Genomic DNA, 16,454 nt, shown 5'->3' on the forward strand with positions numbered 1-16,454 from the left:
AAAATATTTTCTCTCTAAATTTATGTCTCTCTCTCTTTTTTTCACCTGAGAACGGCACCTACAGTTTCCTTTAAAAAGCAAAACCAAAAATATATGTCTAATCTCACCAGCTGCTGGTATATCAGGTTCTTCAAGGGATTGTCTAAGATACGACACTGTCCTAACTTAAGACAGAGCAGGAAGCAAAAGAAAAGCAAAAGGAAAACAAAACAAGAAGAAGAGACCAACCAAAAAAAAAAAGCAAATTGGACTAGTTCAGCGCTTTAGTACAAATTTGGCACTTGCTCAAAGACTCAGTATGGTGTGCAACTGATGAAGAGAAGTCCTCTCTTGAAAGGAAATAATTGCTTGTTGGGGTTAACAGAAACAGACTCCCCACTTCCTTCCTTGCCAGCCACGCACACAGGCACACACACACGCACACACTTCTGACCCAGATTTGCCAGGGAGGAGGAGGAGGAGGAGGAGACAGAAGGGGTAAAAGGAATTTTATCTTTTTTCTTTCCTGTCAGGTGCATTACCAAAAAAAAAAGAAAAAAAAAAAAAATTATTTCTCTTTAAACTGTAGCACAAAACAACAAAACACATTCACAAGCCACTTGTTGGCACTGTGTACCTGAGTGAGAATTTCTAGAACATTGTAGAACAAACAGCCATAAAGTTTATTTGAAAAAAAAATAATAATAATAAAAGGTCGACGGGTAAGACTTCAGTGCTTGGGTATAGCAGCTGAATTACTGGCATTATTTTACCCATAGCTTATATCATTCTGTTGTTGTTGTCGTCGTTGTCTTTGTTTCCTTTCTTCTGAGCCTTTTTTCTTCTGATGCAGGCTGATGTCTATTAGTCAGCTGATGTCCCAACTAGTTAAGACTAACAGTTAAAGTAACAGTCAGTGTATGAGAAAGTTAATGTGCTTGGCCACTGGCAAAGATAAACCAGATGGAGCTTTATTTATTTTTTCTTTTCTCCTTGAAGTCCTGTAGGTCATGGGATATTTGGACCCTGATCAGTTGGCTTGGCCCGCAATGTGATTTTCACTGTCACTGCCATAGTCCGCATCAGGGTCATCGTCTTCCTCATCGTATTCATCGTAGATTTCTCCATTGACGTCATCGGTTTGCATCTCCTCCTTGATATGAGGCTCCTCTCCTTTGATGCCGTAAGTGCTCTGGATGACGGGCATCCCGGGCTCCGGGCTGCTGGACACGCTCGAGTGCTCGGAGGGCAGATGTGGGGAAGGCATTCCTGCCATGGCAATGGCTCCTGGGTAAACTACGCCCGCAGTGGCAATGGGAATCTGTGCTTGTTGCCTGCCGAGGAGAGAAAGTAAAATGGCATTTGAACACTGGAAGGAGTAAAGGAAAGGCAAGTATAGCAGCACTTTGCAAGCCCATAACATACGCTCTTGGGTATGCAGAGGAAGCTCCTGGATGGCCCGTGCAATACAACCCTTATACCAATATTCCAAACTCACCAGCTGATGCTCTTGAAATGAACATCAAGCCCAAACCAGCTTCACTGGTAAGAAAACCCAATTTCTGTAAACACCTCTAGCTGTACCTGAACTACACAGCTTCAGCTTGCTTGCTTGTGACACAAACTTCTTTGCTGGGCAAACTGGGTGTCCCAGGAGATGCCAGCCAAAATTTCAATTGTGGTTCAACTTCAAAACCATGTATTTTAAAAATCTTCCTTTAAATAATCCAAGTTGCTAGCAGGATTAGACATAAAAGCAGCACACTGCCAACAGGAGAGAGGCAGTGAGGGTGAGGCAGTTTTTACGGGAACGGGCAGGTGCTGTAGGAAACTACCAGTGGATCAGGAGAAAGCAAAGCAGGTCTCTCCAAAGAGGTAATGTTTACTCCACGAGCACTCAGAGACTTGGCCATTATTAGGGAGAGGAACAGTGGGCTCTAAACATGGGTTTATAGGATGATCACTAAGGGCCTCCAACTGGAAGGTGATAGTTTCCACAGTGAGTGGCATTTGTGAAAAGCAGAACCTTTGAAGGCAGGTGGATAAAACTGGGCAAAGGCAGACTTAAAATGGAAGTATGCATTATTTAAAAATAAATAAAAAGCAAGCAAGCAACATGAGCATTTGAGAAAATCCTCTACAGGCTGCCTTTATACGGCATCTAAGCCTCGGAAACCTGTCTGCAGTAATGAAAGAAGAATTATTCCGGGCCATAGAAATTCCCTTTGCATCAAGAACACTAGCTGTGTTATACCAGTGTTTGTTTCCCTGAGAAGCTTCAGGGTCCCAACAAGCCTAGAGGTTTAAAATTCATGCTCCTTTTGTTTCCTTGCTGCATGAAGTAATTCCATTGCAGTAATACTCTTCAGTACATGCTGCACATTGTAATGTCATCAGCAGTGTGTCCATCTGCACTGAAAAGCCTTGCCACAGGAGACAGGGCAGAGTCTCTTGAGATGAACATTCTTAATTAAGAATGAAACCCTCCCCTGTTCCCCTGCCTGGCTGTGCCCTGGCTGTACAGTAAAGCCTTCCACAGTACACTGATCCTGAAAGACTTTCCTCTGCCAAACAGCTTTACATTTGTTTGGAATCGCTTGCTGCATTTTCAGATACTTCCTGCCTGCCATTCGAGCGAAGCCTCCTTCCACACTGTCTGTGTTTCTGAAACAAGCAGAAGTTGTCTCATCTGAAGATATAGCTCTTAAAGGAGGGAGCAGATCTCATTTGCATTTTATTCGAAATTCAATAGGAAGGCTTTTGTTTTCTGGAGTCAGCATTTCTGTAACAAGATTCAGCACACTTAAATTGCTTTTAATATTTAACAATAAGAACACTTTGCACTTAAATGCTGCTTTTCAGAGTGCTTTTCAAATATTAAATTATTTAATAATGGTATTTTTCCACTTCTCTAGGATGTCCACTCCAGAGGATCTCAAAGCTGCCCTCAGACACTAATGTATCAGGGCTCTCAGCAGTCCAGTGAGGTGAGCTTACCCTACCACCATTATAGATGAGGACACTGAGATACAGAAGAATTAAGAACAAGAGTTGCAAAAAACGCTCAGCCCTTCTCATTGTGATGCCTTCAGACAGGCTTTCAGCATTCCCCAGCAGCTGGCACAGCCACAGCTCTTGAAAACCCAATCACTTATTTTGGTGCCTAAGCAGGAGCCAGACTGGTATTTAGAAGTTTAGCCCTAAATGACCTGTACCAGGTAATGCAGCAGATGGAGAACAAAAAACAGGGATGCAACTGTGGTGCTGTGACTGCCAGCATCAAACACTGACCCCGCTGCAGACACTGGCCACCTTGCCAGTAACTTCCGTAAAGATTTTACCTCAGCTTCTCTGCTCTAATGCCCCAGTGCAAATTATCTCCTGAAATGTCTTGATTTCAATGTCAGCCTTGTTTGGAAAGCTAAATCACACGCTGAATGTTGCAAGGTTAATTTTGTTTCCCATGATGAAGCATGCATGTTAACCAGATAAGCGGTGTTTTAGGGGCTCTGTTGCCACCTATTCTTTTTCCAGAAGGCTCCCTCCTCTTTTTTTAATCTCTTGATGCCAAATGTTGGCTGACTTCCCTGTGTTTGTTTCAGTGCTTACCACTGGGATCACTGGACCTGCCAGCGCCACAGGGTTAAGCAGCTCAAATTTCTCCGCTGAGCAGCTTATTATAACAATGCACACTGTAGCTGTTTAAAACACAGTCTGATGACACTTAACAGTTGATAGATATTCTCTCCTTTATTGTTACTTCTAGCTAGGAACTAGAGAGATGTGCAATTCAGTTAATACTAAAACGATTCCAAATTCAGATGAAACAGAGCACAGATTCCATTACTTCTGAGAGTCATTCTTGTTGCTCATTTGCTTTTTTTTCAGGCCACTGTGTAGCTCTTGATTTTCTGGAGTGAATACAGAAATATTGCAGAATATTTGATTACTGACGATTCTTTTGATCTGCTGTAACCAAAAGAAAGAAGTATCTGCAGAAGGAAAATACATGCTAGTTTTCGAGGCAGATTTTAATCTAATCATATCAAGCTGATCTATTAGCTGTTTACCAGAACCAGTCTTCTTGAAATTTATACTCAACACAAAGGATTTTGCTTACTGAATTGGAAGACATTCCCTAGTATGACAAATGCTGTCATGATGCACAATGCAGATGACTTCACAACTGATAAGAATTAACTGAGCAAAGCCCATATTCCAGTTCAAGTTCAGTAGGTGCAGCAGTCCTTTTGCACACCAATTGCCATAGATCATATTGAATGCAAACCTGTATTTTTGGCTTTCAGATCAAGAGGCACTACCATAGATTCATACAGATACACCCTCTAAGGTCCTATAATAAAGTAATATTTATAAAGCTTTATTAGAAGACTTACATTTCATTGGAAAATCTTAAGCCTTTTTTTTTCTGTTGCATGATCAGAGTGGAAATGAAACAGTTGGCTGAAGCTGTAAGATGAGTATATAGCAGAGCCAACAAAATAATCCCTAACTGCCTAATTTCCCCCTGGAACACGTTGTTTTAAAGTATAAGTTTCATATTGTATTAGCAATATATAATGTTCTTCCCAATAAAATAAATAAATAAATAGATAGACAGATAAATAATGAATGGTAGTTTTTAAGGTCCCATACCCAACATTAAAATACTGCCTCATCTCCTGGCGTCTGTTGCGCATGATCGCCTTGTACTCGCCAATGCGTAATTTTTTGCCATCTACAAGGCAGGTACGCTTCGGCCTTGGCTTGTATTTGTAGTCTGGGTATTTCTCCAGGTGCTGTTTGCTGAGTCGGGCCTGTTCCTCATAGTATGGCTGCTTCTCTAGGTTTGTCATAGCTTTCCAGCGAGATCCTGTCACAAAAAAAGAAAAAAAAAAGAAAAGATAAATGAGATTCTACTCATCCACAAACACTGAAAGGCAGAGAAACAAGTAGGTCACCCAGAACAAGATACCTACGGTCATATTGCTTTGGGCTGGCAATCTGTCAGAGCTTCTAGACAGGGGTCAGGTCTTGTTTGTATGTGATCGGTAAACCTCTTGGGTATGGCCAAGAGGCAGAGAGAGATAATACTAGAAGTTTTGACTTGAGAATTCACTGAAACTTATCTACATTATAGTGTCTTTCAGGTGGGAAGTAAAACCATCACTCTGATAATGAGCAATCCCTGACACTGTTTTAGAAATCAAGGTGGGGTGTTTTAGCGGACTGGATAAAGATCCTTTAGACTCCCCGCGTTTGCTGTGCTAAGCCCCCTGCACTCCCCTCTGGCTACGTGCTTGTTTTCACCTCCTGTTCCAGAGGAGGCAGCACTTCCATGTGCTGGGATCTAGTTGCTCTGCTCCACCACCACAGCTGGATCAAGGCATAAACTCTGGATACACATCTGTCTACAGCTTATTCTTTCATGACAAATAACGTATCTTTTCTAGCTGCCGGGTTTCCGTAAAGCAGAATATGAACTGATCGTAAATGCAACGCTGCTGGGTACAGGAACCTGCAAAGACCCTGAGGCAATGCCTCTAAAAGCTATAAACTATCCCATATGTCTCAGTGGGGTTTTAACTCCGAGACGAAGTCCTGGTGAACACTGCCAGCTCCAACTTAAAAGAATTTAGTATGTGTCATGACGAGAAGGGCGCTGGGACACTGGCACACCTCTCCACAGAGATGCATTATGGCATGATTGCTGGAGCCTTGTTTCTGACACTTGGTCTATGTTAGTGTGGATATTTGAGTGAGGGAAATAATAAAGCCTTCAAAATTGTTTTTAAATACTTCCTGAAATTTATAAATCAATATTTCTTAAACGACATAATATGAGAGCAGAAAGTAAAATTTCTTGAATCAGTTATCCTATTTTATTTTTCCATGAACTACAGAAGTGCTTCAGGGTAAGATATATTTCAAACAACAGGAACGGTCCAAGCTGTGAAACATATGGCCTAGAAGGAAAAGTTTATTGGAAAATAGACAATTTTCCCATTGGAAAAATAAGTTTGAATAGTTTCTCAATTTAATGGGTTCATAATCTCACATGTCATACTTGACTTCCTCTTGTTCTTCATTTTTTTATGGTTACTCATACTGTACTTAGCTCACGCTATTACTCAGGCCAGTGTTAGCTCACTGTGCCCCCAAGACTTGCAATATAGAGAGTGTGGTTATCGCTTCCCAGGAAAGAACACCGTTTGATTCCTTCTAGAAAGGCCCTCTCTAATTATTGACACCATTTTCCCCAGTGTTCTTTGAATCTTTATTCCAAGCTGCAGCCTGGGCTTCTGGAGTGAAGGGCTAATAGCCTGGTTCAGCCTGACCTTACACCTGGAGATAACTGCTCTGTAAGTAATGAGACGTCTTTGTTCTGATGAGGAGCAATGAACTTCCCTTTCTTAGAAAACATTACCTTGGAGTCAAAACCATAGTTTTTCATGATGTTTGCAACATGTAACATGCAGACATCCTGCAGCTACTGTTGGAATGGGAAGAAGTTTAATGACTTTAACTCAGGCGCAACACCATTTAGTGTGACTAGATAGTTTCTAAAACTCCTGCATGGCACTTAATATGTCACACAGAGGTAGTAGCTGTGTCTGGACACCTGTGGCCAGGGCTCTGTGTTATGCAGGGCAGCAAACCTCTGCGGCCAGAATCCTGCTCAGCAGCTTTGTCTGCTGCAGAGAAATTATTCCAAGCTTTTTCTGGCAAAGAGAGTGGCTAGAAAAAGTGACACCAACTTTCCATGCACAGTACCCCCTAGATTTTGGGCTGAATGACACAGTGATAAACATGTGGAGGCTGCCAAAACACTGAACACCTACTAATAAGATGGAAACATAGATAGGGCTTGTGTTGAACAATGTTAAGAATTCAGGGTAAAGCGTATGAGCTGGAAGATGCCCAGATGCAGGTCTGCTCTCAGATTCTAGCTCGTAGACACACTGACGTTTTATAATATGAAGAAAATCATGAAAGTTAGTCCAATTCTAGAGTCTAACAATCACAGACATGCTGTTATCCCAGTGGCTTTGAAAAACAGCCCCTGCCTCATTTCCTGCTGATGAATCAGTTTTATTTATGAATAACAAAGCTGAAAATCTCACAAACTTTAAGCAAATCTTGACATTTGCTTTACGTGCTATGAGGGAACATGCAGTGTAGGAACCTGGATATATTCTGAGACAGGTGGACAGACAGAAAGGTAGAAATTAAAATCAGGTGTTGTGAAATTGCAATGAAAATGTTATATCCCAGCACAATTCCTCTTTCACTGTACTAGCTCACTTGCTGCAATCCTACAGTCAGATCTGGGCAGGCAGATTCCTGCCCCCTCATGTGAAAAGAGCTGTAAATAGTGGGTGAAGTAAGGGAAACACAAAAGTCTTTGCAGGATCAGGGCCATAAAAACTGAAATCTTGATGCATAATATTTGTACATACAGTTACACATACAATATTTATACATAAATGTCATTCGTTATGTTTTCCTTTCCTAAGCTACAAACTCAATACAACAAAAATCCTGGCAGTCTTACCCTCTTCCTAGCAAATTTTTAATAGCTGCCTTCTGCACTGATACCTCCTCTTACTATGACTTTACTGATTTTACAAAATATACTAAATACAATTTACTAGTATGTTTTGAAGTATCATAAATAATTAAACAAACAATGCTGTCAAAATAAATTTTTTAAGAAGGGCACATTTTCTGATGATAAACCCTTGTTTTATACATTTTATCATCTTCCTGTATTTTTTAGTAATATAGAAAATACAATCAACTCTCTAATTGGTCTTAATCTGAGATTTTGAAAGTTTGAAGAATATATGACTCTGATCTCTGAAGTTGCACCCCCAGGCAAGCTAAGCTATAAATGAGTATCGTCAATCAAAATACTAAACCTGCTTTAAAATACCTTGTGTTTGGACGAACTATATTGTAATCTGCCATTGTTTTAGATTCTCTATAAGCACACACAGGCAGGAATGTGTACCTAAGCATAGTCCCAAGCCCAAGGAAAGTGTGACCAAAGAATTCTGAAAAATCTTTCTTTTTTTGGGGAAGAATCATACTCTCCAGTGGAGTGAGCTTTCTGCTCACCATCTGTGTACAGGGCTTTTCTCCTTGACTATGAAAACGAGAACCCGTTCCCTTCCCTGGATGAATACTAACGACAAGCAGGACTCTCGCACAATCCTTCCTGATCTGGTGGTTGAAGCATTTAGAAAATAAATGAGGAAATGCTAAGACTTTGCAGCACCAAACACGGCTCCTACCCCTAAAGTGAGCCAGGGCAGTTAAAGCTGTGCCCATACAATGACTGTGAAGATGGCAGTAGAGGGCTAGATATTAATATTTGAGCCCAGGGCAGAAAAGAGATGCCCACATGTGTGTCCTGGCACTTGTGCTTGGGCACACACGTGCATGCCCTAGGTGGGCTTACTGTTGATTTTAGGCCGAGTTTCTCTGACAAGATTTTTCAGCTGTTCATAATATTGCCTATCTTTTAGTCCATTAGACTAACATTTTTAACCTCAGTATCTGGATCGGGGTCACTTTATGTTTAAAAAATACACACGCATACTTACATAATGTATAGGTATGTGTACAGGTATGTATTCACACACATACACGTACGTGAGAGAACTTCTGAAGGTACTATCTAACATCATCCCTCCCTAATATTTCTATGTAGATTTCTCAGTGAAATTAATTAAAATATTTACAAAAATATCTAAACAATGCATTATTAAATTGATAGGGTCCAGCAGACCCATTTTAGCACTTTTTTAACAATTTACTAAAAAAAAATAATTATCCACAAGTTTAAGTTGCAATGAACAGATGGATGACAAACGTATGCACAGATGAATTTAGTGACAAATCCATGTATCTAATTTTTATGCTCAAAACATAATACCACAGTGTCAAACATAATCCCTAGAGAATTCTAGTGCTGGGAAGGGCATCTCCTCTCATTTTACTATAAAAATGGTCCTTGATCGGTGACAACTCTATCTAAGCTACTCCTCACGACAACAAGCTCTCTGACCTCAATGTGTTAACAGTGCTGCTAAAAAAATGGTAAGGAAAAATTGTGCCTTTCTAACGAAGAGACCCTAATACCTGGTTGAACTGTAAGCCTCTAGTTGCTCACCCTACACCAGTTAACAGAGAGCTCCCTGCTGACTTCAAAAGACTGGCCTTTTGCAATTGAGGGAAGACCTTTGTCACACTTCTGTCAAGAAAGAAGATGTCAGGACATCCCTCTCCATTGTATAGGTGGAATAAAAAAATAAAATGTGATGCTGGAAAGAAATAGAAACATCATCTCCTACTGCTTCAGACCTTCCTTTTCCCCATATCTGGCAGCAAAACAGAAAGAGTTTGGAGTCAGCTACACTGTCTGTCACCTCAACAGGATCTGTAATGAATTTGCACATTTTACTCCAACTACTGTATATCTAATCAGAAAAAGATGTCCCCATATCTGCCTGATCTAGCGCCAAATAGTAAAAGGTGATTCCTTATGTTAACAATTTCAGCAGAATGGCTTATTAAAACCAGATTTTAGGGTATTATAAAATGCTTAGAAGCCCTTTAAAATGTCAACCAGGATCCCCAGAGACTGCGTAAAATGTCAGCCCGGCTCAAGCGCCTGTTTTAAGCAGAATGAATTAGCAGCGTGCTGTCGGAGGTTGTTATCCAAAACAATCAGTTAAGAGGGAAAACATCAAGGTCTCTTTGTACTTTCTATATGAAAAGGGCCATTCAGAATGATCTTGTAGATTTCTGAAGCTGATTATTTAAAAACAGGTTTACGCAGGTCTACTCTCAATTTAGAAACAGACCAAAACTATTACTGTCCTGTCCTCAGTCTAATCACATTGTACACCTCTGACCAGTATAATCCCTTTTAACCAGTATAAGGTTATTTTACCATCAACATAAACAATTTAGCCTTCTAATCCTGTTCCCATAACTAATCTAATCATCTTGTACCACCCTTTTAATCATGGGTTAATATTATCACATCTGCGGTCCACAGCCAATGCATTCTGCCTCTCCAACCAATTTTATCTCATTTCCACTTGCCCCCTGCTAACTTTTCATAATACCATTCTCATCATGCCGAACTTCAAATCTCTGTCCAGTTTAAACTTAACATCTTTCCCAACCCTGCAGCCGGTTAGTGCTGCCATTGCAACTGCGCTGCATCCCTCCAGTTGTCTGCAAAACCAATGAGATCTGCAGCCAAGTTTAATGTGCTCCTTCCTTAAGCTTCTATCCACTGGTCGGTGGAACATTTAGGTCTTGTAATGAAGTCTTTATCAGCAGATATACAACATCTATACAACATCTCTGATTTGGTCACAGATTTTGTTTGTTTGTTTGCTTTTCCTGCAGAAGAGTAATTAATTGGCCTAGAGATCCTCATTATTCACCCTCACCATTCAGTCTGTCACAGGGGAATATCTTAGGACAGAACATGGTCCTGGGAATTTGAGCAAGTAGTGAAACGTTGGAAGACTATGTCATGAAATTCACTAGATGATGTTCATGACAAATATCGCTTGGGATTTGAAGAGGATATGGAAATTAGTTCTGATGTTTCTTTTTTAGGTTTCAGCATTCTTTTTCAGAATATTTAGAATACAAGCAGCTTGTGATAGAGATCATGTACTAAAAAGAAATTTAATGTAACAGAAACATAATAAAAATCTTTTAAAACTGTCAGTGTATAAAATAAAACGATCTATTTTAGGATCTTTTCCCTATGGCCATTTGTTTGAACAGGAAGGGCTATGGCACAAATCAAATACTGTGGTGTGCTTCCCCATAGAATGTAGTTACACAAAATATGTGGGCAAATAAATGATAGCAGTCATTTTGTGCTTCTTCAACAGCTTAATGAAATTAACTGGTTTTGTCTGTTCAGTTCATGTTTTTGCATCAGAACCACCACAATCTCAGTAATTACAAGACACAAGAACATTTCAGGTTATGGTTAATTTATACGACTGGGCAGTATGGTGGAAGCTCTTATTGCTGTTGTCCTTGATGCAGTCATTAAATAGCAAAATAGATGATCTAGACATGGTCATTCTGTTGTGTACGGTGCTCAGCTCCATTCAGTCAAAAGTTCTTTGAGCTCTGCTACTGAAAGGACAGTGCTCTGTATCATTCTTACCTAGTATCTTGCTGATATTCGAGTTGTGCATGTCAGGAAAGGCTTGAAGGATCTTCCTCCGTTCATCTTTAGCCCACACCATGAATGCATTCATTGGGCGCTTGATATGGGGCTCATTGCTACCACGTCCTCTGGATTCCCGATAAATTCGAGACTCTGAAACTCCTGCGCTTCCTAAAAAGAAAAACATTCCCAGCTTGTGTTTCGTTATGCAGCTTCCTCTGCCATCAGTAACCTATGTCAGGTGCTGAACATTCAATGAGTCAGTGTTCACAATACGTTAATTGTGTTCTTTTTAGCTGAGGCAGTAGGAAATACCACATATTGTATATTGTCTAGTTTATAGTTATCCTACTGATTTAGTATCACATAGTATAGACTTAATGAAGAGTTTCAATTGTTTTTTTCAACAAAAAGCACTGAATAGCTTTTCTAAAACATCTTTTACTACTTAACAACAGAAAATCAACACTTATCAATGCTAGATTTTCTTTTTACTTCCTTTCTTGCTTACAGAATGCTGGTCACATTGTGTTACCTATCTCCTACCTTTTTGTGATGGGTAGGGAGTGATATATGGCAACATCAGGCATTTCCTCTTAAGCTAGTCTCTGACTAGCAAGTGAACATTTACATATCTGCCTGGTCTTGTGCTGACCCCTCCATAACAACATAAGCAACAGCAGAGAAAGAAATGAATGGTACGCTTGCTTCATCAAACCAAGAAAGTTCCTACAGGTGCAGAGCATGCCTTGTCTGTGGATGGTCAGGTCTATGGACTTACTGTGTGATGTCATTTATCCCACATCTATTTTCCCCCTTTATTCCCTTTTACCATCAGAAATATATTCTTGGTCCAGCCTTGAGAAGTGCACTGGACAGAAGGCTAAAAATCACCTCCAGACTTAAAACATCACAGGATGACTCATTTTTTCCCACCTTCTTTCGTAGCCACTTATTGCTAACCGCCCTCATTCCTCACAGGCCTCCAAAGCACTGGGATTCTCCTCCAGATGCCACTGACATGTACACACAAACCTGGAATTAAGGGTAAGCCGTACTGACCGTCAGAATCTCCACTCATGTTGAAATCCATTATTGCGTGGCTAAACTTCCCGTCTTCACTCTGTTTTACTGCCAGTTGCTGAGTCAGGGTCTCCAGTGTTGTTTTGTCCTGTATGGGCAAGACGATGAGATTTGGATCAGGCAAATAATTATGCATTGTAACTCTAAAGTTCATAGGTAATTTAGAAGGTTGATAGGGAAGCTGGAAAACAATTCATTCACAACAGTTTACTGAGCCAAGTATTTAAGAGTACGTAACAATATTTTTTCTGGAAGGGATATGGTTGCAGACTCTACCAAGTGGTTTTTAGAACACGCTTGCTAGCTAGTGATGAGCAAACTTCATAGTGTTGAAAAGATTGGTTTAGTTAGGCATGACAAAATTGGCTGCACATCTGAAGAATACTTCAAGTCTCTATGTCCCTGGGACTGCAAAGCTGGACTGGAAGTTTAGATGATACATGCTCTTTTGCAATGTATTTATTGTTTTGCTCTATTTCCAGCTTGCAATCAAAGTGCAAGGACATGAGTGGCTTTGCCTTTTTTTTTTTTCTTTAAGGCAGTATTTTAGGAAGCAGCCCATTGGGAGAAAAAAAAACAAAACGCAACAAACCAAAAAACAACCCTGTAGTTCAACCTTATTCAGGCCTTGGGGAAGAGTCAGCCTGAATTAAGCACGATATTTGGGCAGTAGTTTGTGTTCCTGTCTGGACTGTTTTGCCCAGCCCCACTAACATCCTGTCCGTCATTCATCTAGTCAGAACTATCTGTGAACCCTGGACTGCAACAGGCTAGTGCGTGCTGCCAATTAATCTGTCAGGCTTGCAGCGGTGTCTAAAGACATTGCCAGAACAACGTGCCAGAGCCATTAATTCCAATGTTCTCTTCAAAACACCTTGCTTGCCCCCGAATTGTTTGACTTTACAAATACAAAGGTGTTCCATTTTCCAACTGTTTCTGTTTTCCCAGTGAATTTTATTCATAAACATTCTATCTTCCTGACAATCATATGTTTAAAAATAAATCTTTCAGGAAAGCAATACTGACATTTCAAAATGTTAGGCACTGTGCCTTTTGCAAAGCTAAGAAAATGACATGATATGGCATGATAATAAAGTGGCTCCAGTTGAAAAAATTCTTTTGAGCTTCTTCCTGAAAGAGAGAGTGCTGTTTTGTTCCTCTATTCTACTCCTGATGACTGCAAAAGATCAACAAACTAAAAAAACTTTCAGATTTCACATGGCAACTGGAGACTTTACAACTATTCCATGTAGCCTAATAATGTCACTGAATTGCATTATAGAAGAAAACGGAAAAGAGAACAATACAAATACAGAAATGCTTCTTGCAATGTGATGTCCCTGCATCTGCAATTCAAAGTACAGTTCAAATTCAGGTAATTCATTTCACAAAGATTTTCTTGAGAGAGTGAGAAAGGAGGCTAATCTGCTCAACTTCGTACGCTCGCATAGTTTAGGGAACACGAGGTTAACTTGCCTTCTCCTCACATTCCCTTTTATTGTGGATCCCTTTCTCACTCCTAGTCCTCAGTCTATAACCAGACACATAACCACCAAAATTGTGCAAGATGAGTTATCCGCTTGGTTTTTGCAAGAAAATCTCATGCAGCAGAGCCAGCCTATCACAAGCAAAAGGGTTTCTGCAACACCTCCAGGCACAGGAGATCCAGAAAGCTTGGAGAAGCTTTGAATAAGCACCTGAACTATTCAGGCATTTAGCTTTACCAAACTCTTTGATCTATCGGTTTTAACTCAGCTCTCATTTCCAAAGCAGCCTGTCAGCAGACAGAAGGTCAAAGGTCAGCAATAAGTTGACTTTGTATCTCTTCCAAATGGATCTCAGACATACAATGCAAGTCAATGTTTTTTCCTCAAAAAAAAAAAAAAAAAGGTATTTACTGTCAACTTCATAATGACAGAGTTCAAAAAATTTTATGTCAGAAATAATTTAAAAATGCTGCCACCAACCTAAAAATATAAAATATCATCTCCTCTTGTTGGGTATATTATGGGGGAGGAGAGTTATTCTGTTGCAGACTTTTCTTGAATCATGTATAAACCTCTTAGAGAAACAGAGCTGAGAGTGCAAAGGGCACAGGCTTAACAGCTTTTTCTTTATGCAGTAAACGCAGCTGCTGAAGTCAGAGGCAGTTACATTGAGAACCGCGCTCTGCCGACATGATCTGATTGAGTCTTAAGGTCAGTGAACACTTGGGCACGCTGCCTGCGAGGTACACACTGGGTACGGCTCGTTTATCAGAGCTCGACTCAACAAGACTACAGATGCTCTGCCGCTATCCATCTTGGGCAAAGTTTTGCGTTTTGAGGTACAGTCACAGGAGACGAAGCGAGATGACGAAGAGGGGCTGTGGAGGGATGCCAGAGTGGCCCAGTGCTTGAAGGTGGCTCTCCAGAGAGCTGAAACATGGGTGAGCAGGCAGACCCCATTCTAACATGGTGACGATTTACTCCCCGCTACTTAAAAATACACAATGGCAATGTATCAATTAATAACTGAGTCAGCAATGATAAGGTGGCAGTTAAAAAGAACTTCTGCACGCTATTGCTCTTGAAGCAGCAGATGTCAAAACAGCCGGTTGTACTTCTCTGTGTCAATGTTTAGAAATGTTTGAGTTTAAAAAGTACTCAGGCAAGAGTAAGCCTAAGGCCTGCTCTTTCCTAAGCCTCTTGCAACAGCATTAGGAGAGCAGAAAGAGATCAGTGACACCCTGGCAGGATGCAAAAGCCTGACTATACATAAGGAACATTCTGATTTCCTGTCCCACGCTCTTCCCGTTAAATGCACGGCAGCGAATCTTCTCCAATCTTGATGTACAGAAATGCTTTTACAATTACAAAATATTTGAAAGGGGCTAAGCAGCATTCCTGTATTCTTTTGCTTGAAAGCCTCCAGTTGATGACTTACTGCTTTTTTGTTGGATCTCTTACCTTTCCTACAGAGTCTTTCAGTTGATGAAGAAAGTATTTATGGAAGCTTCGAAGAAACAAAACAAAAAACTATTTTCTTCCTCAAATAAACTGGCAACCTGCCGACATTACTAGCCCAGCCTCCTCTCACACAACCTACTTAGGAACTTCAGACAAGAGATCCACAGTGGTTTCAAGTTTATAGAAAAAGAAGATCTATTTATCATCATTAACTTAATTCAATAGTAAATTACACATTCTTAAAACCACCACCACTCCGCTGTGTTGGATTAGCTGTGTAAACAGCAGCAAGCTGTGGTTTATAAGTGATAGTAAGTGGAGTATGTGCATGTTGGGTTCAGCAACACACTTTTAACAAAGCAGTTATGATACAGCACTAGAGTTCAGGGGCACTGGTACATCGCTGCACACTATGCATGACTGAGCCTTAAACTTATTTTATCATTGTATCAGGATCTACATCTAATTGTCTTGCTGGGCACAGAAAGAAATGTAAAGTTCAGCTGATGAAATTGTACATACTTACAGGTTTTTAAAGCTACAAGAAAACAACCAGAGTGATAATGCCCTCATTTCAGACTTGCCTCACACTCCAAAGGTGTAAAATGCTATTCAACCTATGAGCAATGCAGAGTGGCATCAACTGCAGCCGAGAACCAACAGGCAAGGCTGGTCCAGACCCAGGGAAGCGGTGCAAAGAGTTGCTTCTAAGACCTGCTAAAAATCACACTGCACGAAGCCATGAAAACAAATGGTAAGGAACGCTTCTGCTCTTGTAGAAGAAGAAACACAGCGATCTCTGGCTGATGATGAAGTGACTCTTTTTCTTCGAAATTTCTGAATTTTGGATCAGGCCCCCAAATCCTTTTCCTCTATGAAGAACTTTGGCAGAGGTTGGGAAAAACTATTCTAATAGTAATTTCTATTGGATTGTAGGAGAGACTCTCTGTTGTGGCACTGAGAGCTCTGTTGTCTGCATCATTTAAAATTGTAATGGGCAAACCGGAGAAGATGATATTGTAGAGCGCAATCAATCCCACAATAGCACAATTGTTCAAAGTATAACCAGAGAGGTTTCATCAATAGCCACAACGTGATGAGACGTTTCTATAGCTTTATTAATCAAAGAAAGTAATCTGCTGGAGAAGACTGATTTGCACTACAGCTCCTACCAATGTTCTAATTATATTTAAAAGAACAATGAAAAACACATACACACATGGAATGTG

The 16,454-nt window shown here is 40.4% G+C and overlaps 1 protein-coding gene across 7 annotated transcripts in view; it reads right to left on the reverse strand.

Annotated features, from left to right (window-relative positions):
* Positions 1-1,009: 1,009 nt before the first annotated feature.
* The window catches only part of SOX5 (SRY-box transcription factor 5), a gene marked incomplete at both ends in the record, with an annotated part of 299,845 nt that continues 284,400 nt past the window's right edge, over positions 1,010-16,454 (reverse strand). For all 7 annotated transcript variants that reach the window (XM_080364054.1, XM_080364052.1, XM_080364051.1 and 4 more), the window contains 4 exons: positions 1,010-1,313; positions 4,636-4,852; positions 11,192-11,361; positions 12,253-12,365. In XM_080364054.1, the coding sequence (XP_080220180.1) occupies positions 1,010-1,313; positions 4,636-4,852; positions 11,192-11,361; positions 12,253-12,365 (804 nt within the window). The remainder of the gene's footprint in view (positions 1,314-4,635; positions 4,853-11,191; positions 11,362-12,252; positions 12,366-16,454) is intronic.

The sequence above is a fragment of the Nesoenas mayeri genome, assembly GCF_963082525.1.
Source record: "Nesoenas mayeri genome assembly, chromosome: 1".
In the NCBI taxonomy this organism is placed as follows: domain Eukaryota; kingdom Metazoa; phylum Chordata; class Aves; order Columbiformes; family Columbidae; genus Nesoenas; species Nesoenas mayeri.